General features: G+C 36.6%; 1 protein-coding gene across 2 annotated transcripts; it reads right to left on the reverse strand.

Annotated features, from left to right (window-relative positions):
* Window positions 1–21,467: 21,467 nt before the first annotated feature.
* Window positions 21,468–24,117, reverse strand: LOC116144711. Of its 2 annotated transcripts, none has more exons than XM_031430153.1 (5): window positions 23,663–24,117; window positions 23,497–23,571; window positions 23,276–23,358; window positions 22,509–22,702; window positions 21,468–21,718 (listed from the first exon to the last, which is right to left on the reverse strand). In XM_031430153.1, exons 1-5 carry the CDS (start codon window positions 23,866–23,868, stop codon window positions 21,695–21,697), a joined length of 582 nt encoding a protein of 193 aa, XP_031286013.1. In that variant the 5' UTR covers window positions 23,869–24,117; the 3' UTR covers window positions 21,468–21,694. The 2 variants fall into 2 exon arrangements, with proteins under 2 accessions (XP_031286013.1, XP_031286012.1); XM_031430152.1 differs by having other exon boundaries at window positions 21,468–21,707; window positions 23,663–24,081.
* Between the last annotated feature and the right edge of the window lie 2,657 nt (window positions 24,118–26,774).

Raw genomic sequence — 26,774 nt, forward strand, 5'->3', positions numbered from 1 at the left:
CTTCCTTTCCTTTACAAGACTTGTTTCTTCTCTACCCTTTAAACAATAAAACCATGAGACCTCAATACACAAATACATGCACAACTTCACATCTAAAGCAAGGATCCTTACCTTAGGATGCCTTAGATTGATTCTCTAGCAAAAACCAACTAAAAACCCTCAAAATCCTTGAAAGCTTGAAGGAAGAATTGAGAGGGAATGGAGAATGAAAGAGGCGGTGGAGAAGAATGAATGAAAGGTTTATGAAGTTTATCCCCTTTTTAGCTCAAAATATATTCATTCATTCCCATCTTGCCCTTGCTCTTTCTTGGAAATTCCATCCATATCCTTTGATTCCTTACAATCACACCCCCCATACTAACATATTCTCCATGAAATTTCCTTACATTTTACTCCCCACTTTTCCTGCTAATTAAGGGTAGAATGGTCATTGTGCCCCAAAGGAAGAAAATGTCTAAAACTCAATAAGCTTTTTGGTCGTCCCGTCGCAAAGGCGAAGACAATTCTGTCGCTGCGGCGAAACACTCCAGCAGCTATTCCGTGGGCTGCAGCACCTCTTCGCCGCGGCGAAGGTTCTTCTTCGCCCCGGCAAAGCCTGTAATACAAAATTTTGCAAAGTCTTCATAAATTTCAGGGCAACCACTCAACCAAACCAATACATCCTGCTTCGGTTTTGCTCATCAAGGCTACCAGTATGTTTCTATTCTAGTTATTATTATTATTATTATTTGCATTGTTTTGCTTCCAAAAGAGTGTCGTGTTGTAAGGTGGTGTCGAGGTGGGGTTGTTTTGATTTTGTTAGTTGTGTTGTTGTTGTTGGTTGCTGCGTTTGGATATAGAAATAAAATGTGTAGTGATATGTTAGAAAGATTTATAAAGGAATTGCCCCTGAACCTTACAGAAATTGATTTCATGAGTAAATATATTGAAGGTTTTAAATGGTTAAGTATACTAAAGGATGCGACTCAAGTGTTTGATGATTTGCCTGAAAAACTTATTAAGTAATTGAGATATAAAAAGAGTCGAGAATATATTATAATAGATGATTTGGTTTTGATATTTCGCAACTCCTTGAACTAAGTCTTTATCATAATATGCAACATGGATGTGGACCAATAGTTGAGTAATTTTCAACTTCAAAAAGTGCAAATTTAAAGTTGGAAAATGTTATTAAGCTTAACAAAATGCAAGGTCCGCACTTAGATCTAACAAAAAATGAATTCTTAGGTTCACATTTAAAATTTTCATTATATATATATATATGACCAAAACTGAGGGATTCATAAATGCAACATGCATGCCAACAAGAAAAAGAAGACTTATATGTACTTGCAAGGCTTCTTGGTGACATGAAATGATATTCAGTGACATGAAATGTAGTCAAGGATTGCTTTTTGCTCCTTGGTTCTCTTTTGTTAGTGGTCCTTTGATTGTTAAATGCCTGTATATATCTACTTGTGCCCTTAAAAATTTTGGACATCATACATTCATGTCTTTGATTGTTTTTAAGTTTATGGTGTTTGGCATGCCTTTAAATTATTGATTTTTTTTTTTCAGGTAGTCTCAAGCATTGACATGGATGATTCTCAGTCTATAGATATTGATATAGTTAATGTGAGAGAAAGTGATGATGCTTCTAAGGTAATGTTGTCTCCTTCCAATACTAGAATATTTGATATGCATTCGGACATGACTGTATGGATATGAGTTTAAAGGTAACATGTTAACATAATATTTCATATGTTTTATTATTTACATTTATTAATATTTGTAGTTGATAATTGTGGATAATGATGTGAATGATGATTTAGAAGATGACCATTAACTAATCCGGGGATTGCGGAATCAAGAGACTCTACCACCCCCACTATGGGATGGACATGAGCTTGCTAAGAATATTTTTAGTTGAATAATGTCAAGTCAAGTCAAGTTAAATTTATATTTATGTATTTGTATTTGTAATTTTGTATTTTATGTTATTGACTTATTGTGTTTGACATTTGTTTTTGTGTATTAGTGATTATGTATTTATTTATTGCGGCTGGTATTTGTTTATTTGTATTAGTGATTATGTATTTGTTTATTGTGGCTGGTATTTGCTTATGTGTATTAGTCATTATGTATTTGTTTATTGTAGTTGGTATTTGTTTATGTGAATTGAATTGAATTTAGAGTAGTTGATTATGGGGTGTAATCGTAAAAAATTAAAACTGCAAGAATTTTGGGGGTGTAACTAACATAATTGAAAATTGCTGGGTGAAAAAAATTTAATATTGGAGTAAACAGTAATGAATACCTACGAGTCCACCTGTAGCCGCATAGGGTAGGGTGTGAGTCCAATATTTTAGACCCGTTTAAATTGACCTATTTAGGGCTCGTACCCATTTTGACCCTGCCAGTACTCGACCCACTGGTTCGTTTTGCTAAGCCTACTAAAAACTAAAGAAATAAGATTGCAAATCAAATAAAACACTAGTTGTAAAACAATATGACTAAACCTAGGGCATAGATTTCACACCAATTTACTCCTATGTCTCAACAAATTATGCTAACATTGTTAAGAATTTTCTAAAGACCAAATTCCATGAAATTCCAATAACTTTCTCTAGAACAATTATCGGATTAACCCTTTATTACTAATCCAAAATATCTCTAAATTGAATTTAGGTTAAAAAGAATATTTTTCTCTCATCTTTCTCAATTGAGTGAGTGCCGTTTGTGGTTATTGAGAGGGGGGTTTGGCTACAAGAAGGCTTTGTCTCAGTGGAACTCGTCACTCTATGAAGACAAATCAAGGTAATCATGGGCGAAATGTTGTTAAGAACCTAAAGGTTCAACGCTAGTTGAAAGGGGAAAATACCTCGGCTAATAGGCTATTGATCTTGAATGAGATGGTGTTGTTTGAAAACAAGGAGGTTAGTAAGGGTGAAGTTGGAAGCCGGTCCCATGGGGTGAATTCTCTTGAAGGTGGTGCTGGTGGTAGAAGGGAGGTAACGGTGAATATGGCTGAAGAAGACGAGATTAAACCCATTCCTATCGTGATTCTATCAATGAATGAGATGCTTAGAGGTCAAGAAACTGGTGAAACCCTGAACATGATTTAAAATCACCATAGGATTGTTGCAGGAACAGTGGATTTGGGAGAAATGATTCCAATGGATGGGTCACCGATGGGAGTGGTAGGGGAGAGTGGTTTTGTCCATAATCAAATTCTTGTTTCGGGAGCGCTCATTACCCATGCGTATGATGAGGGAAGTAGTAAGGCTAGGTTGATGAGACAGTTGGTGAGAAATGGCTACAAGGATGATGCTAGCTTAGGGAAGGCGGCGATCAAAGTTTTTGAAGGGATGACGGTTGGAATGCAATGGAGTGGAGGGTTAGGGTCTAAGAGTGAAAGGGGTGGGGTGCGAAAATGGCTTAGGTCAGGTAAGGTTTTGGGCCTAAGGACTCATTTTGGCATGGGGTAAGATTTGGGCTTCGTGGTTGATAAGGGAGGGATTATGGGCCTGCAAGAGAAAAAAATATGGTCTGGGCCAGATAGGGGAGAAGGGAAAGGATGTTGGGCTGGGTTCCTTTTTAAGTTCTAGGCTTGGTGTTGAAGTGGTTAGGAATGAGGGGTGTGGGTTGGTTTATTCTAAAAATGTTGGACTTGGAGTTGAGGAGATTAGGGTTGAAGGTGGGCTGGATTTTAATAAAATTGATGGGCTAGGTGATGTTGAGGTTTTGAAAGATGGGTCTGGTCTGCTATCAAGTGGGAATCCTTTAGAGGGCATTAAATTAGGCAACCAAATTGGGTTAAGGGCGTAGCAATTGGGGCAATCTATAGGTGCTTTTATTGGATTGAACCAAGGGAACAAACAGTGAGGCTGTGCAAATGTGGCTAACAATCGACCTCAATGAGAAAAGGTGCTGATGCATTTTTATGAACCAGCCAGTGACGTGGATGGAGTGGCAGTGGCAAACCCTCCAACTTTGGTTGTCGTGGAGGGAAGGCAGAAATGGGCTAATTGCTTAGTGGGATTGTTTATTGAGAAAAAAACTCCATTTTTCTTTTGGTTCAAACCCTTGCTTTGAAAATGTGGCAACGTTATGGTATTTCAGAGGTGATGATGAATGACACGAGCTTTTTCTTTTTTTCAATTTTTGAACTAAAGCATCCATGTTACAATGTTTAGATGATGGTCCATGGTTGTTTCATAATCATCCGATTTTCCTTCAGAAGTGGCAGCTAACAATGGCACTAAACAAAGAGTCCCTGAGAACTATTCTGTTGTGGGTTAAGTTGTATGGTGTTTCTTTGGAGTATTGGAACAGGGATGGGTTGAGCTATATTGCTAGTGGGGTGGGGTGAATAGGTTTTGCTAGAGTTTTAGTTGAAATTGATGCTACCTGAAAACTTCAAGATGTGTTAAAGGTTAGAAAACTTCAGGATGTGTTAAGGGTTAGAGTGCCTATAGAGGAAAATGCTAGCCTGAAGACCATGGAGGTCAGAGTTGATTACCAATGGTGCCCCTTGCATTATTCGAGATGTTGTGTTTTTGGACATAGGGATACAACATGTCCTCTTCAGCCTAGAATTGAAGTTTTGACACCTAGAAAAGATGTGGTAGTTGCTAAGCCTTCGATTAGTTTCCCGTAAAGGAAAAGGAAAATTGCAAGCTAAATTTGAGGAAGGTTCGAGTTCCAACACCCATAGTGAAGGAGAGACATTCATGAGCAAAGACAACTTGAATAACCCTAAAGAAGGGAGTAAGTCCATTTTGGTGGAAAATAAATTCATTTGCCTCTCTGTTTGTCAGGAGACAGGGTAGGATGTGAGAATCGAGACCAATGGAGTATCATTATCTGAGGATCTAATTATGGATGAAGGTATGATACTGATAGTGAATTAGAAATCATGGGCACGGATGTGGATTCAGATATGGCCTCGATGTTGGGCTTCTTGAAAGATGAGGGAATGAGTAAGGATAGACTAGAAAATAAAGGCAAAGAGGGAGCTAGGGATAATCCTCCCTTTTAAGCTTCCATCCACATCTAGTATAGCGTGTTTGAATGTTAGGGGCCTCAATCAACCCATTAAGCAAAGAAAAATTCGTGAGTTTATTCGGGATAAGAAGTTGGCATTATGTTTAGTCTTAGAAACTAGAGTAGCGAGTATTAAAGTTAGTCTCACCTTTGATGGTGTCTTTAGAAGCTGGCTGTAGGTCTCAAATGCATTCCAGGGTCATAGGGGTTTTCAAATTGTTATTGGTTGGGACTTATCGATTTTTAATGTTATGGTTCATGAGGCGACAGATCAAATCATTCATTATTTTTTTGGGCTACCAATAGGGATATTGCTTTTCATTGCTCAGTTGTGTATGTTGTCAATGGTTAAATTGAACGTAGAGAGTTATGGAAGAGTCTAAATATGCATAAAGTTGTGGTAGGGGACTAGCCCTGGATGATTGTGGGGGACTTCAGTGTTACATTAAGTTGCATAAGAGTCTTGGGGGCACATCTACTCTTACCACGAGCATGGTTGACTTTAGGCATTGTATGGTCAGCTGGAAACTGAGGACATCAATCAAGCTGGTATGATGTATACATGGAATGGGAAGCCTCATGGTGAGAATGGAATTCATAGAAAGCTTGACCAGGGGATAGCTATTTCTCAGTTTTGTGCCTCCTTTCCTAGGGCCAAGGCTTTCTTCTTGCCCCAAAGGATTATTGGCCATAGCCCATCTGTAATGACTCTCTTTCTAGCTAGTATACTCGTAAAATAACAGTGAAAACTTATTAAATATATGTAAGGAAATATATATAAACGAGTATCAAATATGGGCCCATATTTAATTTTCTTTATGAACAAAACTTTACATAATACAAATAAGTCTCAAAATATTAACTTGACAGTTTTGCCCAACCCTTTCCGCTGTGCGATGATCCAAGTGACCGCATTTCACCTGTTACCTGCAAAAACATTGAAAACAACGGGGTGAGCACTAATTGCTCAGTATGTAAACCTGCTATGTTACCTTTCTTTTTTCTTTGCTTAAATTCTGAATTTCTTTCCTTACTTCACATTTCCCCATTCTTCTCTATTCTTTCTCTACTCTTACTTTTTTTTTCTCTCTGTTCTTTCTCTATTCTTTCTCTATTCTGATTTCTCACTACTAGTAATATCTACACCGATCACAAGAGTTTGAAGTATTTCTTTACTCAGAGGGAGCTGAATATGAGACAAAGGAGATGGTTAGAGCTGGTTAAAGATTATGATTGTGAGATTAAGTATCAGCCTGGAAAGGCCAATGTAGTAGCTGATGCTTTGAGCAGAAAAGCCTATTTGTCCCGACTCACAAAGCAGAAAGAGTTATTGAAAGAATTGAGCAGAGAACAGATTGAGGTGATTTCGGGAAGGATTGCCAGGTTAGAAATTCAATCCACTTTACTGGAAGAGATTAAAGAAAAGCAAGTTGCCGATGAGTGGTGTCAAAAATAAGTCAGCAAGTGCTTAAGGGCAAGATACCAGAGTTCCACCTGTTAGATGGTATCCTCCGTTTTAGGGATCGCTTATGCATTCCCCAAGATACTGAACTAAATAAGAGAATTCTTACGGAGGCTCATGATACACCGTACATTGCTCATCCTGGAGCACTCAAGATGTATCAAGATTTAAAGAAGGGCTACTGGTGGCCAGGTATGAAAAGAGATATAAGAGATTTTGTGGCTAAGTGTTTGGTTTGCCAACATGTAAAGGCAGAACACCAAAGACCATCAAGATTGCTTCAGCCACTTAGCATTCTTGAATGGAAATGGGAGAGTATATCCATGGATTTCATTACAGGCCTTCCTAGAGTTTAGAAAGGGTTTAATGCGATATGGGTGATAGTAGACAGATTAACTAAATCAGCCCATTGTCTTCCAATAAAGAAGAGCACTACCTCGGATCAGTTGGCTCAGATTTACATTAAGGAGATAGTCAGATTGCATGGAGTGCCCAAGACAATAGTGTCGGATAGAGATTCCAGATTTGTTTCAGCTTTTTGGACTAGTTCACAGAGAAATTTGGGTACCCGATTGGCATTTAGTACAACATATCATCCTCAGACATATGATCAGACTGAAAGAACAAATCAGATACTTGAGGATATGTTTGAGAGCATGTTGTATGGATTATAGAATGACTTGGCATGAGATGTTTCCTTTGGTGGAATTTGCCTATAACAACAGCTATTAGTCTACAATTAAGATGGCTCCTTATGAAGCCCTGTATGGTAGACGGTGTAGATCTCCTTTGCATTGGGACGAGATAGGAGAGAAAGATGTTCTGGATATAACACTTGGGCCGGAAATCACTTAGAAAATGATAGAAGATGTCAAATTGATCAGAAGTAGAATGAGGCAAGCCCAATGCAGATTTGAAAAGAAAAGATGTTGAGTTTGAAGTGGGTGATAAAGAGTTTCTAAGAGTGTCCCCCTATAAGTGGGTAATGTGTTTTGGTGGCAAAGGAAAGCTAGCACCGAGATACATTGGTCCATTTGAAGTATTACAACGAGTGGGAAAGGTACCTTACAAGTTGGCGCTACCACCTAGTATGGATAGAGTACATAATGTGTTCCATGTCTCGACGCTCTGCAGGTATGTCAGTGACCCCTCCCATATACTGGAAGTAGAAGAAGTGGACTTAGAAGAGAATCTCATTTATGAGGAGCAACTAGTACAGATCTTACACAGAAAGGTTAAAGAGCTTCGAAAAAAAAGTATTCCACTCGTAAAAGTCTTATAGAGGAATCATAAGGTAGAAGAAGCAACGTGGGAGGTAGAACAAGACATGCGGAACCGCTATCCCGAGTTGTTTGTTTGAATTTTGGGGACGAAATTCTTATAAGAGGGGGAGAATTGTAACGCCCACATGGAGGTACATACTTTAATTTATGTTCTTATACCCTTAGTTGATTTTTGTTAAAGTTATTTTGAGAAAATGTGAAGAAAATGCCTTAAACTTGCATTAAGGGTAAAATGGTCTTTTCACTCAAAATTAGTTGAAAAAGTGGGGAGTGAAAAGAGGTAGAATTTCATGGAGAATGTATTAAAAATGAGGGCATTATGGTAATTGACTAAGGGACATAGATGAAATTTTAAAGAAAGTGTAAGGGCAAAATGGGAATATATATATACTTTTATGTTATATCAAATTGAAGAGTGAAACCCTAGTCACTCTTCATACATTTCATGCCACTTTCACCTTCATATTCTCTCAAGTTCTTCAATTTTTCTTCAAAGGAAATTCATAGATTTTGGGGTATTTTTGAGTGGATTTTCAATTCCAAGCATTTTTAGATAAGATCCTTGCACTAAGAAGTGAGTTTTAATTTTTAAAGTGTTGAATTTTGATGATTTATGTTCATAGGATTTAAGAGAAAGGGAAGTGGATCAAAGAAGATTTTTTAAAGTGTTGGATTGCTCTTATATAAGGTAAGTAAATCCTACCCTAAGTATGATGTAAGTTATGGTGTAGAGAATTTCTTTTATGTATACATATGTCTTATATGCAGAAATTGTTGATGGATTTGGTGTTGAATGATGATTATAACTTATCTATGAGTATTTGTGTTGATGTATTGGATGTTTGATGAATGTTTGGATGAAATTTGGAAGAGTTGGAGTGGAAATTTTGGAGTGTCTATTTTGGGCAGATTTGGTGTTGAATATAGAGGGTTTAATTCCCAATTTTTGGTGGCCTAGAAAAGAGATAGAAATCTAACCAAATTATAGTTACTTTGTGCACACAAGTTGTTTGATGAAATATCAAAGAAAAGTGTTTATATGAGTATGATTATGTGTTATAGTGAGATGAGTTTGTAGATGGTAGAGAATGGCATGTTTGCACTCCATATTGCATAATTGCATTAAACATGTGAATTTAGAAAGAAGTATAAGCATGAAACCATCTACATGCATACATATTCATAAGAGCATGAAAATGCACTAAAGAATGTTAAAGATTAAATAGAAAGAAATGAGAATATTAAAAAGTTCCGAATCTGAATTTTAATTAAAGAAGTGTAAAAGATAAAAAGAAGAAAATGTTGTTGCGATGGGGAACCGTGAGTGACAAGAAGAATTTTCCCCACATGCATGCGGCCTTTAGTGAGCGGCCTAAGAAGAAGAAAAAATAATTGGTACAGTCTGTAAGAGTGCATGTGGATGAGGGCTGTACCCAAGAAAGAAGAATACACTCACACGGCCAAGGTTCCAAATCCATGCCTCAACCGAGTCCGATGGGCAAAATAATAAGAAAAGAAAAGAAGAGAACAGAATAAGAAATAAAAGAAAAGAAAAGAATGAGAAAGAATAAGAAAGAATAGCAAGAAAAGAAAGAAGAGAAAGAAAGAAGCATAAAAAAGAAAGAAAGAAAAACAGAATAAGAACCGAGAAGAAGAAAAAGAAAATGCATCTTTTAGACAATTGTGTATTTGCATTTTATTTATGCATGTGCATTTGCATTTTATGCAAAGACCACAGCTACTAACTTTAAATCATGTGTAGGGTATCTCGTCTCGTACTCTTTCAACTGTCGGGAAGCATAAGCTATTACCCTACCTAGATGCATCAACATAGCACCAAGTCCCTGTAGTGAGGCATCTGTATAAATGTCATAATCCATACCCTCCTGTGGTAACACCAAAATGGGAGCAGTGGTTAGTTTTTTCTTTAGTTCTTGGAAACTCTCTTCACAAGCATCTGACCATATAAAAGGAGTTCTTTGTTTGGTAAGAGCTGTCAGCAGCTTAGCCAATTAGGCAAATCTTACTACAAACAGCCTATAGTAGCCTGCTAGCCCCAAGAAACTTCTAACTTCTTTTACTGTCTCCAGCTGTTGCCACTCAAGAATTGCCTTTACTTTGCTTGGATCCACTAATATACCCTCTTTAGAGACAGTATGGCCCAGAAATATCACCTGATCCAGCCAAAACTCACACTTAGAAAACTTGGCAAATAGCTTATTTTCTCTCAATCGCTGTAGCACAAACCTTAGGTGTTCTTCATGCTCCTCTTCCGTCTTAGAATAAATCAGGATATCATCAATAAACACCACTATAAATTGATCTAAACAATCATGAAACACCCGGTTCATTAAATCCATAAAGACTGCTGGGGCGTTGGTTAGCCCAAAAGGCATCACTACAAACTCATAATGTTCATATCTGGTTCGAAAAGTAGTCTTGGCAATATTTGGCTCAACAACTCTTACTTGCTGATAACCCGACCTCAAATCAATCTTTGAAAATACTGCTGCTCCTTTCAACTGATTGAATAAGTCATCTATTCGAGGTAACGGGTACTTATTCTTCACTGTCACTTTATTCAATTCTCTGTAGTCTATACACATCCGCAAAGATCCATCTTTCTTCTTTACAAACAAAATTAGAGCTCCCCAAGGAGAATGACTAGGTCGGATAAAGCCTTCGTCTAGGAGTTCTTGGAGTTGCTTCTTCAATTTCTGAAGCTCAGTTGGAGCCATCTGGTAAGGGGTTTTGGAAATCGGTGCTGTCCTTGGTGCCAGTTCAATACTAAACTCTACTTCTCTTTCCAAAGGTAAACCCAGTAAATCTTCCGGAAATATATCTAAAAACTCCCGGACCACTAGCACATTCTGAATCCTTGGTTGTGGGACGTCTCTACTTTGCACCACATGAGCAATGTACCCAGAACACCCTTTTCTTAACATCTTTCTAGCATTTACACTACTGATTAACATACTCAATTGACGACCCTCTCCAAAACTAAACTTATCTCCATCATCAAGATTAAATCTTGCTTTCTTCTTTCGACAATTAATTTCAACTTCGTGCCTCCCTAGGAAATCCATGCCCAAAATAACATCAAAGTCGGGCATATCGAACACTATCAAATCAACTGGTAACTCTCTTCCATGGATCACTACGGACTCCCCTAGAAGCATCTCATAGGTCACCACACTAACCCCATCAGGTAACTCTATCTTAATAGGCTAATCTACTACCACATGTTTCAAGCCTAATCTTTCTATCATTCCATGCGTAATAAAAGAATGAGTAGCTCCAGAATCAATAAATGCATAAAGAGAAACTGCATGAAATAATAATTGACCACTAACTGCGGATGGACTGGCCTCTGCTTCACTTTGTGCCACAGTAAAAACCCTAACATTTGTACCTCTGGGAGTCTGTGTTGCGGGTGGAAGAGGGGCTTTATAATCTTTCATCAGGTGCCTTGGCTGTCAGCACCTATAGCAAACATTTCGGCCTAGCTCTCTTAAACACTCCCTGGGTGAGTTCTCCCACACTTGGGACATGGGGGAAATTCAATAGTCCTTGGCCGTTTACTCTGCCAGTCTCTTCTGTTCTTCTTAGGTTGGAATCTTTTCTTGTTCCTCACTTCCTTGTTTCTTGAAACATCAACTCTCTCTCTCTGTGGAGCGGGGGATGGTTCACTCGTTCCTACTGTTGATGGATCGGCTGGGGTGAGCTTGTTCAAAAAGATCTCAGCTCGTAAGGCTCGCTCACTATAAGTATGTGGGGGCTCAGCTCCTGCCATCACATCACAAGCTATTTCTGGTTTTAGCCCATGAACAAACTTATCTCTTCTCAACTCTGGTGTACTTACTATCCCGGGTGCAAACCGTGCGAGAGAGTTAAATCTTATAGAATACTCTTTCACTGTACTAGACCCTTGCTTCAAACTGATAAACTCTTGGATCTTCTCAAGAACCCGATCCACTGTTCTGTATTCGGCCTCAAACAGTCTCCTAAACTCTTCCCAAGTCATCACAAACATATCATGGGTATCTTCCATTAGTTCCTACCAAATTTGAGCATCACCCAGAAAAAGAAAGCTTGCATACCGTATCTTTTCTCTGTCTATCATAGGAAAAAGTGCCATTGTGCTCTCCATGGACCTGAACCATTCCTCAGCCTCTAACGGGTCCGTGGTACCCCTAAACTCCGACAGTTGGTGTTGGCTTGGGAGCCCATAAATAGGCTCGATACGATTCTGTACTGTTGGGGGTACCGGCCTTTCTCTTTCTTCCCTGGTGGTTGGTACTCAAACAGGGGTCTCAACTCTTTCTGGTACAACTCTCCCCTGACTTTCTACTAGCACTTGCTGTACAATGCTTCGAATTCTCACCTCATCAAGGGTAGGGGGAGTAGGTTTTGGCGGGTTAGAAGTTTCTCCCGCACTCATTGCCTTTTTGCTACTGGCTCGAGTTCTACGTCTCATCTACAAAATAACCACACTTGAATCAACTCAAATAACTTATCTACTACTATAAGTAAGGAAATAAATAATCTTACAATGGTCGGTTATAGAACATCAGCGCGACAGGAGGGGAACACTGTCAAATCCCAAAATCTTCGCTCTGATACCAAAAATGTAATGACACTCTTTCTAGCTAGTATACTCGTAAAATAATAGTAAAAACTCATTAAATATATATAAGGAAATATATATAACGAGTATCAAAGTATGGGCCCATATTTAATTTTCTTTATGAACAAAACTTTACATAATACAAATAAGTCTCAAAATATTAACTTGACAGTTTTGCCCAACCCTTCCCGCTGCGCGATGATCCAAGTGACCACATTTCACCTGTTACCTGCAAAAACATTAAAAACAACGGGGTGAGCACTAATTGCTCAGTAAGTAAACCCGCTATGCTACCCTTCTCTTTTCTTTGCTTAAATTATGAATTTCTTTCCTTACTTCACATTTCCCCATTCTTCTCTATTCTTTCTCTACTCTTACTCTGTTTTTCTCTTTGTTCTTTCTCTATTCTCATTTCTCACTACTTAGATAATGGGCATGATATTATGCATAAATAAAATGCAAATGCACATGCATAAATAAAATGCAAATGCACAATTGTCTAAAAGATGCATTTTCTTTTTCTTCTTCTTGGTTCTTATTCTGTTTTTCTTTCTTTCTTTTCTATGCTTGTTTCTTTCTCTTCTTCCTTTTCTTTCTATTCTTTCTTATTCTTTCTCATTCTTTTCTTTTCTTTTATTTCTTATTCTTTTCTTTTCTTTTCTTATTCTTTTGCCGATCGGACTCGGTTGAGGCATGGATTTGGAACCTTGGTCGTGTGAGTGTATTCTTCTTTCTTAGGTACAGCCCTCATCCACATGCACTCTTACGGACTGTACCAATTATTTTTTCTTCTTCTTAGGCCGCTCACTGAAGGCTGCATGCATGTGGGGAAAATTCTTCTTGTCACTCACGGTTCCCCATCGCAACAACCTTTTCTTCTTTTTATCTTTTACACTTCTTTAATTAAAATTCAGATTTGGAACTTTGTAATATTCTCATTTCTTTCTATTTAATCTTTAACATTCTTTAGTGCATTTTCATGCTCTTATGAATATGTATGCGTGTAGATGGTTTCATGCTTATACTTCTTTCTAAATTCACATGTTCAATGCAATTATGCAATACGGAGTGCAAACATGCCATTCTCTACTATCTACAAACTCATCTCACTATAACACATAACATACTCATATAAACACTTCTCTTTGACATTTCATCAAACAACTTGTGTGCACAAAGTAAACTCTAATTTGGTTAGATTTCTATCTCTTTTCTAGGCCACCAAAAATTGGGAATTAATCCCTCCATATTCAACACCAAATCTGCCCAAAATAGACACTCCAAAATTTCACTCCAACTCTTCCAAATTTCATCCAAACATTCATCAAACATCCAATACATCAACACAAATACTCATAGATAAGTTATAATCATCATTCAACACCAAATCCATCAACAATTTCTGCATATAAGACATATGTATACATAAAAGAAATTCTCTATACCATAACTTAAATCATACTTAGGGTAGGATTTACTTACCTTATATAAGAGCAATCCAACACTTTAAAAAATCTTCTTTGATCCACTTCCCTTTCTCTTAAATCCTATGAACATAAATCATCAAAATTCAACACTTTAAAAATTAAAACTCACTTCTTAGTGCAAGGATCTTACCTAAAAATGCTTGGGATTGAAAATCCACTCAAAAATACCTAAAAATCTATGAATTTCCTTTGAAGAAAAAATAAAGAACTTGAGAGAATATGGAGGTGAAACTGGCGTGAAATGTATGAAGTGTGACTAGGGTTTCACTCTTCAATTTGATATAACATAAAAGTGTATATATATATATATATATATTCCCATTTTGCCATTGCACTTTCTTTAAAATTCCATCTATGTCCCTTAGTCAATTACCATAATGCCCTCATTTTTATTGCATTCTTCATGAAATTCTATCTCTTTTCACTCCCCACTTTTTCAACTAATTTTGAGTGAAAAGACAATTTTACCCTTAATGCAAGTTTAAGGTAGTTTCTTCACATTTTCTCAAAATAACTTTAACAAAAATCAACTAAGGGTATAAGAGCATAAATTAAATTACATACCTCCATGTGGGCGTTACACCGTCCATGCAACTTTCCCCTTTCATATGCCTCCATTGCCTCCAAACTGCATCCTTTCAAATTCTTGAACTACTCCAGCCTACAAAGGACTTGCTACCATTGTGTAGAAAGTTTGGGATACACAAGATTTTTTTTTTTTTTTTTTTTTGGTGTGGGGGGGGGGGGGGGGGGGGTTGTTTGTCGATGTTTAGAGTGACCAAAAAGTTTAAAGAGCTGAAACCTTGCTTTAGGGCCTTAAATAGGAGCCAATAGAATTTGTGTCAAAGAGTTCAGGTTCTTAGGAGAGAGGTGGAGAATATTAAGAGGGCCTTGGACTTGGATCTTTTTAATAGGGAATTGCGTGAAATAGTGGTCTTTTCAGGGGCTTTTAGCAGCTCTCCTTGATAAAGAACGATTTCTTAAGAAAAAAATCAAAGATTTTCTAGCTAAGTGTAGGGGATAAAAAATCAACCTATTTCCATAGGTCTTTGAGATCATCCCAGAGTTCTTGGAGGATCAATAGAATTTTAACAAATTTTAATGTCTTGGTGGAAGGTAATGAAATGGTTGTTGAATTTGTGACTTTCTTTAAAAACTTGCTTGTTTTGCTCCCCTTATTGATAATTTTGTGAACTTTGATGATTTAGGTCCTCAGCAAGTTTCAGAGTCCCAAGGTGCTAACATGATTCAATCGGTCTCTCTTCAGGAGGTAAAGCAAGCTATGTTTGATATTGGGGATGACAAAGCTCTAGGGTCTGATCGGTATTCGGTTAAGTTCTTTAAGGAGGCTTCAGGTATTGTGGGTGATGAGGTTTCGCAAGCTGTTATGGATTTCTTTTCTCATGGTAGCTTGTTATGGGAGATTAATGCTACCATTATAGCTCTGGTTTTGAAAATTGAAATGCCCTTGAAAGTAAGTGACTTCAGGCCTATTTCCTATTGTAACATCATCTATAAATGCATTTCAAAAATCATTTCTAATAGGATTAGGGGTTGCTTGGAAGACTTGGTGGTTGAAAAGCAATCTGCCTTCGTCTCGGGTAGAAGGATTAGTGATAATATTCTCTTAGCGCAAGACATTTTCAGGAATTACCATAAGGATGATGAGGCTGTCCGATGTGCCTTTAAGGTAGATATTTAAAAGGCATATGATAGTGTGGATTAGGGGTTCTTGATGAATTCTTTGGAAATTTTTGGATTCCCTAACAGGTTGATTGGGTGGATTCAAGAATGTCTCACCTCAACATCTTTCTCAATTTCTATCAATGGGGATTTGCATGGTTTCTTCCCGTGGATGAGAGGTTTGAGGTAGGAGGATCCTCTCTCCCCGTATCTGTTTGCATTAGTAATGCAAGTTCTCTCTCTTATTATCAGTCAGATGATCAAGGAGAGCAATAGTTTCAAGTTCCATTATAGATGTGAGGCCTAGGAAATTAGCCACATTTGTTTTTTAGATGACCTATTTTTGTTTTTCCATAGGGATCCAGTTTCGGTTTAGGTACTTAGGGATGCCTTGCAAGAGTTTGTGGATTTATCGGGCCTTCACCCCAAAATAGGGAAGAGTTCTCTGTTAATGTGTCATGTTAGATTGGCGCATAAAGGTAGTATCCTATTTGTAGAGAGGCAGCTCCCGATGCGCTACCTAGGGGTTCTGCTTATCACGGCTACGTTGCATACTGTTACTTGAAAAGATGGAGAGGAGGTTCAAATCTAGGAAGAATAGATTTCTTTTGTATGCTGGTTGTCTTCAGTTAGTGATTTCGGTTATAGCCACTATGCAAGTTTGTTGGGCGTCCATTTTTATCCTCCTGAAATTTGTCTCTAAGGACATGGAGAAGATGATGATAGCTTTCCTATGGTTGGGAAGTGAGCTAGTTCAAGGCAAGGTTAAAGTTGCCTGGAAGGATATTTGTGTGCCCAAGTCTGATGAGGGATTGGGAATTAGGTCGTTGTGTGTTAGGAATGCTGCCTTGATGACTTATCATATATAGAGTGTTGTTTCGAGGAAGAAGTCTCTTTGGAAAAAGTGGATCCACACTTATAGGGTCGGAGGTTGTAGCTTTTGGGCTATTAGAGTCCCTTGGGATGCCAGCTGGTGTTGGTATAGGATCCTTAGCATGAGGGACATTATTAAAAATCACATTGGGGTTACCATTGGCAATGGTCTCTCTACTTCTTTATGGCATATTCATGGCACCCTTTAGGCTCTATTGATAAATTGATCCAATCTAGGACCTTCTATGAATCGAGACTTGGTCACAATGCAAGGGTGAGCATGGCTATTAGAGATGGGCAATGGATTCAGTAGGAAGAGATTCGGGAGTGATTCCCTCAAGTGGTTAGTCAGGGTCCCCCTATTCCCTTGATTCTTTCCTGGGACTTGGTCTTCTGGAAGAATAGGGAAGGAAGATTTTCAACCAAGCAAGCCTGGATTGATTTAGCCTTGGAGAGTGCCTAGGTTCATTGGAGCCACTTTGTGTGGACAGGCACATGCATCCCGCACCACTATTTTAATATATGGCTGGCCATCAAGCGCAAATTGCTTACCCAAGATAGGATTCTGGCTTGGAGGAGTGCAGAGGGTTTGGAGTGCACTCTTTGCCAGGGTACTATCAACTCTCATGATCATCTCTTCTTTTTGTGCTCGTTCTCTTGTGGGTTATGGAGGGTAGTGCGGTCTAAGGGAAGATTTAGGGTTCTATTAGTGGTTGGAATAGCATTATAGTGTGGTGTGCTTCTACATTCAAAGTAAAAAAAATATTAGGAGGTTGTTGGTTAGGGCTATAATCTATTTTATTTGGTAGGAAAGGAACTTTAGGGTTGCTAAGGGCATTAGGAGGAGTCGTGAGTGTGCGATGAATGGTGTTTCAGGATGTTCGTCGTCGCTTCTTAAGTCTTAATTTCAAAGAAAATGACAGAGTTTTGGAAGAATGAGACTTACCCATGAGTTGTAGTGGGGTTGGTAGACTTAGATAGTTGTTTGTGGTGGCCGTTTTGGAGTGTTATGGAGGTGGGGTTTTACGCATTGTTTGTGGGTTTGGTAGGTGGCTGTTTGTTATTGCAGGTTGGAGGGATGCTAGGAATGGTTGCGTTTGGTGTTTTGGTCTTGCTCCAACAGGCTTCTGCTAGGAGGGTTTTTTGTGTGTTGCTGGTGTGAGTCAAGGGAGGGTTGTTGTGCTGTGTTGCAAGTTCTCTTCGAGGGCATGGGGTGTTTTTTTTTTTTTTTTTTTCTCTAGCATTGTGCAGTTGCTTTTGGTTCTTATAGGGAGGTTTTTTTGTCTAGTTTGGATGATCCCTTGGGAGTTTTGATGAGTGGCAGCATGGTTTTGATGCAGAAGTGTGGGTGATTTTAGCTGCAATATGCAGCTTGGGGTGCTGCAATTCGGGAGTGTAGTTTTTGGGGCTATTTGTGCAGTTTCTTTTTTGTCCCTTTTCATTTAGTGTAATGAGGGAGTTACGTTTGCAACTTGGATTTGAGTTTTTATGTGGATATCTTGATTTCTCCTATGTATAGGTTGTTAAGTCGTAGGGTAAAAGGTTCTTGTAAATGGCTACTTCTTTCCTTTTGTGGTCTTTCCTCCTTAGGTTGGCCTGTCCAGGTGTGTTTTTACTCCTTGGGGTTGTCCAAGGTTTCTGGTTTCAAAAAGGTGTCCCCCTTTTGTAAGGTGTAATTCCTTTATTCTTTACAAAATTACTTGTTTACCCAAAAATATTGAATTTAGGTTTTAAGGGATCTTTAAGCCATTTGGAATTTACTACAGTCACACAAAAATCGCATTTACCTATCTCTAGCTTTCACTCAATTTATGCTTTTATTACTTAAACTAACTAGATTTCATCTCTTGATCTTAACTTAGTCTATTAGATCAATTAACTCTTGGTACCATAAGAATTGAAGGCGTTAAGAATAATAATAAAACTTAGAAAAAATATTCTTAACAAAATCTAACATAAATCCATCAACATATATTTATAAATCGGGTTCCATCTTAGCCTAAAAAATTTAATTAGTTCATAGCTATATTAAAGAAACAACCATTGTAAAAATAACAAACATGAGTCCAAGGAAAAGAAATAAAAAAAAACTTATCTGATTGATGAACCAAAGCTCCAACAATAGTTGCTTTGATCTTCCAAATTCTGGCTAGTCTTCTATCTTTTCTCTCCTCTCTCCCACCATTAAAAATTGCTAAAGACATCTTATAGTGATAGGGTTTTAAGAGCATGATTAAAATAATTCTATTCAAACTAGGATAAGAAAATTCAGCTAAAAACTTAACATAGTTAGTCTAGAATTAGGACTTCAAGAATCGTGCTGTGGTAGAGAATTTATTATGCCGCGGCACACTCAAAATTGCATTCATTCTAATTTGACCTGAGACTCCCGAACCGTTTGTTCCCAATCATCTCATATTCTGTCACCAACATCATTCTTAATCTGAATAGTATTTTTAAGTATTTATAACATGAAAACATGCAAAACATACCCGTGATCCTATAAAATATATTTATGAAATAATTAAGTCAAATTACACAAATTAAACCTAATTTTCTACAAATAATCACTATAAGCCACTAAGTATAAGTGTATTTTCAAGCACGTATCAATCTACATTTGCAAAACACTCAAGATACAATTTGTTACTTGTTTAAAAAATCAGTCCAAAAGCAAGAGTACCTCCAATGCATCTTAAAACTCTTTTACAAGCTTGCCAATGTAGTTAAGTAGGATTTTACAAAAACTAGCTCAACTTGTTCATTGAGAAGGCAATATTTGGCTTGGTGAGAGTGACATATTGAAGTTCTTCCATTACGCTTCTATATACTGAGGGTTGATCAAACTTTTCACTATCTTCAAGGGCAACTTTAGTACTTGTTGCACATGGTTTTGCTTCATTCATGACTGCTTTAGGTAGGAGATCCTGTGCATTGGCTTTGATGAAACCAGCAAGATTTTTTTATTACTTTAAATCCAAAAATATAATTTAAGTAACCAAGAATCTTCAAAGAGAATTTCTTATTAAGATGCTAAATCAAGTCATTTATAAGCTAACAATCATTGCCTATCAGAAGTATGTCATCAACATACATAAACACATAGATAACTTTTTGATCCACTTTACAAACAAAGAGATTTTTATCGGCCACTGAACTAGTGAATCCCTAGGATAGCAAAGCTGATTTTAGCTTCTCAAACTAAGCTCTTAGAGCTTGTTTGAAACCATACAATGTCAAATTTAATCTGCAAATCTGCTAACCAAGCTCTTAGAAAATGGTATGTGATGAGTTCTTAAATTTTGGTTTTGCAATTCCTTATATTTAAAAGAGAGAATCGAAAACCCTAATTCATAAAATCCATCCACTTTAATTAACTATTTATAAATTTAACACTATACAATTTCATTATGCGAATCTCATATGTTTGGATCATCATCTCACAAGCTAATCTAAGGTATATTATATACTTGATTTCATATTATTGTTTTTGAGATACAATGTTTTTAGGCTGTGTTTGGTTAGGGCTATGGGCAGATAACTCCTGTTATCTATCTTTGATTCCAGATTTTCCTTTGTTTGGTTTGAGAGTAATATGAGATTACGGGAATGTTTCATTCCCAATAGTGAATACTATTGGTCATTTTGGGGGTTATTAGATTACCTAGTCTAGGGATGTTAATCTTTTTTTATCGGGGTTATTTTTTTTTACCAAATTTGCTCTTAAATAAAAGCCATTTTAGACTGAATTGCCCTCAAATGTCTACCAAATAACAATTACACAGACTTCCTACATTTGAGAATTTAGCCAAAACATCCCAGCCACAAAAAATTAAAAGTTAACGAAATACCCCCAACCACCAAAGACCACAATTGGCCATCGACAATAGTTGCCAGATCGACGCATGACTGGCAGCATCTGGTGGACCGTGCGCCGATCTGGCTATTTTCGACCATATTGAAGGCCGAAAACGGTCAGAATAGTTTGGCCATTTCCAGCCAGATCCACGACGATCTGACTATTTTTGGCCTTCAATAGGGCATGGATCTGGTTGGAAACAGCTAAATTGTCTTGGATCCGGCCGTTTTTCGGCCAAATCCACGACGATCTAGCAGTTTTCGGCCTTCAATCTGGTTGGAAACAGCCAAAACGGCGCACGACATACCAAATCTTGTTGGTCGTGCATCGTTTCGGTGACTGCCGATGGTGGTGGCTGGGGGTATTTTGTTAAAATTTAAACTTTGTTGTTGAGTGTTTTAGCTGAATTATCAAACATAGGGGGTTAAAAGTAGTTTATTTAAATAATAATAATAATGATAATTTTATAATGATATTAAAAAGGAAGGGCTATTCAGTAAAAGCTTATGTTGATAATATTTTATTCTTCTCAACCAAACATCTTAATTATTTATACCCACTAATCTAACCAAACATATTGATATAACATTCCCCAATAATCTTCAAGGTCATCTATCTCACTGGTAATCCTACATTTTTAACAATAAAACATTCTCCGAACCAGATGCACCCTTAAGGTTATTTTTACAAATGTTAGGGTTCTTTAAGTGTAATTTACTCCTCAAGCTAGAGAGCTCAAATTTGTGATATAAGACTACGACTAGACTCATAAGTTTGAGGGCAATCTCCTAGTGGTATTTTCATCATGTTATGAAGTTAGCAATGCGATACATGTATGGGCAGACCTACTCAATGTCGAGTAGAAGCTAGTTACCCCACTCAATTTTTTTTTTCTTTTTTCTTTTTTTTTCATTGATTTTGTTTCGTTTTTCCTTTCACCATCTTGTATTTTTACTAGTATTCTTAGATTTGACCCTACTCATTTACTTTTCTCCTATTTTATGTTATATTATTTTAAAGTTGACCGTCTAAAATTAATTCAAGTTCGTCCTTGGATATATGTAGTTCCTTCTTCATTGAAATTATATTTATTTATACTTAAATTAACCGGGAGATATTGCTATAATTGGGTTTGAACTTTTAATATTTTGAATAGTAGATGTATAAATTAAAATTAAAAAAGTTGATCATCTATGATCTTAAAAGAAATTATTCATCAAGATGTAAATTCGATAGGCTTGAGTAAAATCAATGAAGTCCATGATAACATACGTTCCGTCAGCTTTACATGCACAATAGGAATTGCCTATATATATTACTTTCCTTCGGATTCATGCTTAACGATCTTATCAACAATTGGCTCAACCATTGTCTCCAAGTCATCAAGGTCTTCCTTCAATGCATTGACCTGTACTTAATCTAGACCAAAATTAGTAAATCTACGATGTAATTTCTAACATCACAATGATACTACATTAGTAATGTGATATAACAAATTAATGCATGCTTATTATATAAATATTTAATATATTTCAAAAATGAAAAATAAAAGTAATACTATATTTTTTCAAAATGTATCCTAAATTTTACATTTAGACGATCCAACATCTTACATTTTATTGAATATTATTGGCAACATCATTGTGTTAAATCATCATATCAAATTTTATTTTACACATTGGAATGAATTAAAATAAAAAATAAAATAGTGGTGTTATTTAGTCACCACAAAATTCTTGAACAGGCCCCATTAACTACATTAAAATTTCTTCAAATAAAACTACTTGAGAAGCACCATTTTATTGATCCTGAATCCCTGATAATCTTGTGCTCCTAGGTTTATATATTATCATAAGTTTTGAGCAAATATTTCCTGTTGACCTTTATAAAAGTTTTACGGGAAAATAAGGAGCCAAATCTAAACTTTCTTAAAATATTATATTTTTTAATCTTCGTCGATCTTCAAAGAAACTGTCTACAACTGTAGTAGTGGAGGTTCAAGTAATGCAAGGTTAGTTTGGAACTCTATTAGGGTCCTTTAAAACATAGTTCAAAATTATGGGTTATGTTAAGAAACGTGGTTTCTGTAAGCAATTGGGGCATTTGCTGATTTGTGATATTACCAATTTAATAATATTATTAATGTCTTGTTGATAATAACTATATATTAGATTGAGTAATTGGGTGAATAAATAATAAAAAGGGTTACCTTGTGAATGAAATTAATGGTTGGTTCGGCATCCTGAGCAGTTGCTTTGGAAACACGTTCAACCAACAATGCAGCTTCTTGGAGTTTTGTATGATCGTGAAGCTTATCTGCCATTTGTGTTGATACTTTGTCTGCCACCTTTTCTACTACCTCTGCTACATTTTTTATCCCCTCAACCACCATGTCTGCCTCTCCTATTAAGATTCACAAATTAAAAACTAATTAATTTCACGAATTTATTAATCTATGTAAGGTTTCTAATGTACATAATCATCTTTTTCATTCATTCCACAAAATTTTAAGAATAATTAGATCCTTTTGCCTGTAAAAAATTAACTCGAATTATGGTATTTCTGTTGTAGATTGTTTTTTTTTAAATTTAAATACAAAATAATTATCTTTATAAATACGAGAGGGCAGACGCACAAATGTATTTTACATATTGTGCTCGTATTAGAATATTCATAGATCAATATATTATTCACAATATAAATTTGATAAATTTATTATATAATAATATTATTAGTCTTAACATTTTCTTTGACAATTAAAGAAGAATAAATACCTTAGGTTTTACGACATCAACGTATTAATTATTTAAATCATTTCATTTCATAGTTTCTACGACATCCGTAATTAAGGATTAGAAGAAGATATCTCAGTTTATGGTAATTTAAAATTCAGTTGGTGGTAAAAAGGTGCATGTATGACCAAAAAAAAAGAAACCTTATTCTGAAAATATCTATCTATAATTTCGTGAAATTTACCTTCAATTTTTTGGAGCTTCTCCCATTTTTGTTTCCAGAAAGGTATCAAGAGAGATAGTATAGATTCCAAAATCCATTTTGCCCTGCATGCTAATTCAATTAATTCTGTTGATTCTTCTTATTTGATTTTAGTATATTTTATTTGCCTATTATAATCATCTAAACAATGAATTATCAACCCTACATTATGCAATTAAACAATTTCTTAATTAAATTCATACCAGAGGGCGAAGTTAAACCTTGGAGGTGGGGGTGTTGCTGGTGCTGGTTTAACCTTGTCTATATCATTCTTCAACCTACAATAAAATTAAGAGAAAAATTATTAGATCTATTTTCGAGTAGTCGAAATCGAGCGATAACAAATGTTTGGTAGCAATATTCAATCACATGTTAGCATCAAGTTTTCTCCATGCTCCACCGTTGCCATTGCTGATCAAATGGAGACCCTGAGTCTGATGCATTGAGAAGCCATGTCCAAGATTAGCGACTGTAACACGGCCGGCCGGAAGATGCCATGGAGAATTATAGGTGGAGGTGTATCTGTAACGATGAAGTAGTTGAAGAAAGCTTTGCCAAGAACCCCTTGTTGACATATTGAACAATTAACTGAATATGTTAAAGGTATGTGTTTGAATGAGTATTTATATGCGTTTTCTTGATTGGGATTTGGAGAATTGAAGGTTTATTAATAATTTAGGTAGTTGGGCGAAAGGATTTAACGTGTGGGGCTGGGGAAAGCTTGAAGGGCAAATGCCAGAAATGGTCGCATAATTGTGCATATAAGCACGCCAAGGGAATAATGCAAGCTAAGCTAAGCATGAGAATTGTGGCTTGCAAGTAAAAGCTTGAAACCATATCCATATGTTGCTTCTTTTGGTAGTAAATGTGAGGGACTACAGAGGCTACTACTTAATTACCTCAAATATTTGAATTAAATTTCTCCTTCATTCATTCTTGGTTTATCATTGATATTCCATGCATAGGATCTGAAGGATGAGAATAAGGTTGCTCAAAGCAGGATTTATCTGCCTCTTTCTATTTTATGAAATGAAACTTTAATTGTTTTCTTTTTGTATATACTATATGAATTCATTTCTTTAAAAACCATATCAATTTATTTCTTAATATTTCCGAATTGTCTCTTGTCCTTTCGGATACTTTCAAAGCCTGATCTAAGATTAAGGAATTTAGAGTGCAAAAGATAAATTAGACTTGAAGATAAGTTAATTTTTTTTAATCCTTTTGTAATTTCATTGAAAGATAAAATTATAAGCTAAATTTATAGTGGGGTCCCATCTCTCTTATATTCCATTTTTTTTTTTTTTTTAAGCTTCATCAAGTGATATAAGAGCCTGAATTCAAGCAGTTAAAGAAGACACAAAAGTGAACAAAAAGAATTAATGTAACTTAGCAATAGTCAACATGACAAAGCACTACCAACCACACCCTAATCAACCTATTGAATAAAATCCTATCTGAAAAGTGAAAACAATTGATTAATGAGTTCTATTCTTCTAAGCTCCATTTGAAAAAACTGTATCAAACCCACCCTAATAAAACAATGAACAAATCCAATCCAAAAAATATCTAATTCTATAAAATTAACTTGAAAAATGATAACCACAATCTAAATACAACTATTAAATATCTCACGACCTCGAAACTTTAGACCAAACAAAGTGACTAATGAGAAAAAGACATAAGCTCTATACAAAACAAAGTTATATTTACATCCGAACAGCTTAGCTATAACTTCGCACAATGCAATTTTTCTACTACCAGCACATGATACATAGATTATTCTTAATCAATAGTTTCCAGAAATTAAGTATGATATGGCCACGAAACATACTGGAACTGCCTACTGCATGTGATTGGGCGCTTCATGATCTCATCAATTCTCACAAAACTACTTCCAGGATAAACCATCCATGTAGTGATTATAATAAATGTTGCATTACTTAAGAAGATAAAGTTGGGATACAAATTTAAACTATAGCATCGCCCTTAAACAAAACTATTTTTCAACAATACACTTCAAAGCAAAAAGGTCTGATCAAAGTATATACGAAAAGCTCTAACTCAAGCAAGCTTCAAACAGGCTGCATTGTTCAGTTCAATAAGATCATGTGGTTATCCTAAAGTAAACATCTAAAACAATAAATACACCCACAGTCGCATCAAAATTTAAGATAAAATGCATCTGAAAAATAATTACAGTAGGAATCTCATGTATATAATATGTATACATGGCATATTGAATTTTCCTGGTGTGCAAATATGCATGATTTCATTAACTCTGCCTCCTGCAGGCTGGAGCTGCTCTTACAATCAAATTCTTATGGAAAACGTTTCCTAAAAGTCAAAATTCATGTTTGGGGATATGATTGATGGAACCACCCTGCAAATCAGTGAATCACAGCAACACACACAACACACAACAAAGAAGATGCATAGAATAGAGGAAATAGCAGATTGCATTAATTGGAACTGAGTGATCGTAAACAGGAACAATTGACATAACAGACAGATTCCTAGCAATTCGAGGAGCCGGGGACCACCCAATCAGACCTATGAATATAATTCTTGATATCCCGCCTCCTTCACTCCCTCCCTTTTATAAGCTAACTATTCTATTCTGTAACTAATTGACAACTACGTGTCCATTCTCATAACAACCTCACCATGCTCTAACAACCCTCATTGCACACCTCACCGTCCCTTAACAAACTCACACTCAACGTACCCTTACTCCTATTCTTGCCCTTGGATTTATAGACCTTGTGTATGGGAGGTCTAACAATACCCAAGGTGGAATTGAGGAAATTGGCTGTTGATGATATCAAAAGACTCCCAGGTGGCATTGAAAACTGGCAGATCCTGCCATCGGATGAGAACCTCTGTGGAGCCATCCAGAAGAGTCCGTACATCCAGCACTGCCTCAGGCTGAATCTAAAGTTCCAGATCATCCGTGAGACAAGAAGGTAGAGTTCGTACAGGAATTGAGCTATGCAGGCAGTGCTTCAACTGGGATACGTGAAAAACTGGGTGAATACGGGCTGCTGTGGGCAGTTCTAACTTGTATGCCACCTGACCAATTTTCTCCAAGACTTGGAAAGGGCCATAAAACCTGGGACTCAGTTTTTCATTCAACCGTGTGGCCAGAGTTTTAAATTTGTAGGGCTGAAGCCTAAGATATACATAGTCTCTTGGAGAAAACTAGATATCCCTTCGATGGCGGTCTACTTGGTCTTTCATGTGAACTTGTGCCACTTCCAAGTTGTGTTTGAGGTCTTGAAGGATGGCATTTTGCTCACGGATCTGGTGGTTTACTTCATCGACCTAGGAGGGGTAATCGGTGAACTTAAGGAGAGTCGAAGGGTCACGACCATACAAGGCTTTGAAAGGGGTCATCTTAGGGGATCTATGATACGTTGTGTTGTACCAAAATTCAGCCCATGATAACCAGTTTGGCCATTGACGGGGCTGTGAGCTGCAT

The sequence above is a fragment of the Pistacia vera genome, unplaced genomic scaffold (assembly GCF_008641045.1).
Source record: "Pistacia vera cultivar Batoury unplaced genomic scaffold, PisVer_v2 Contig452, whole genome shotgun sequence".
NCBI classification, from domain to species: Eukaryota; Viridiplantae; Streptophyta; class Magnoliopsida; order Sapindales; family Anacardiaceae; genus Pistacia; species Pistacia vera.

What these genes read in the sequence shown, in the direction of transcription:
- LOC116144711 (XM_031430152.1), bottom strand. Translation starts at nt 23,868, where the DNA reads ATGTCAACAAGGGGTTCTTGGCAAAGCTTTCTTCAACTACTTCATCGT. An exon ending in AGGTTTAACTTCGCCCTCTG is followed by an intron (nt 23,359 to 23,496) that starts GTATGAATTTAA and finishes ATTAGCATGCAG; the next exon opens with GGCAAAATGGATTTTGGAAT. An exon ending in GAAGCTCCAAAAAATTGAAG is followed by an intron (nt 22,703 to 23,275) that starts GTAAATTTCACG and finishes GAATCTTAATAG; the next exon opens with GAGAGGCAGACATGGTGGTT.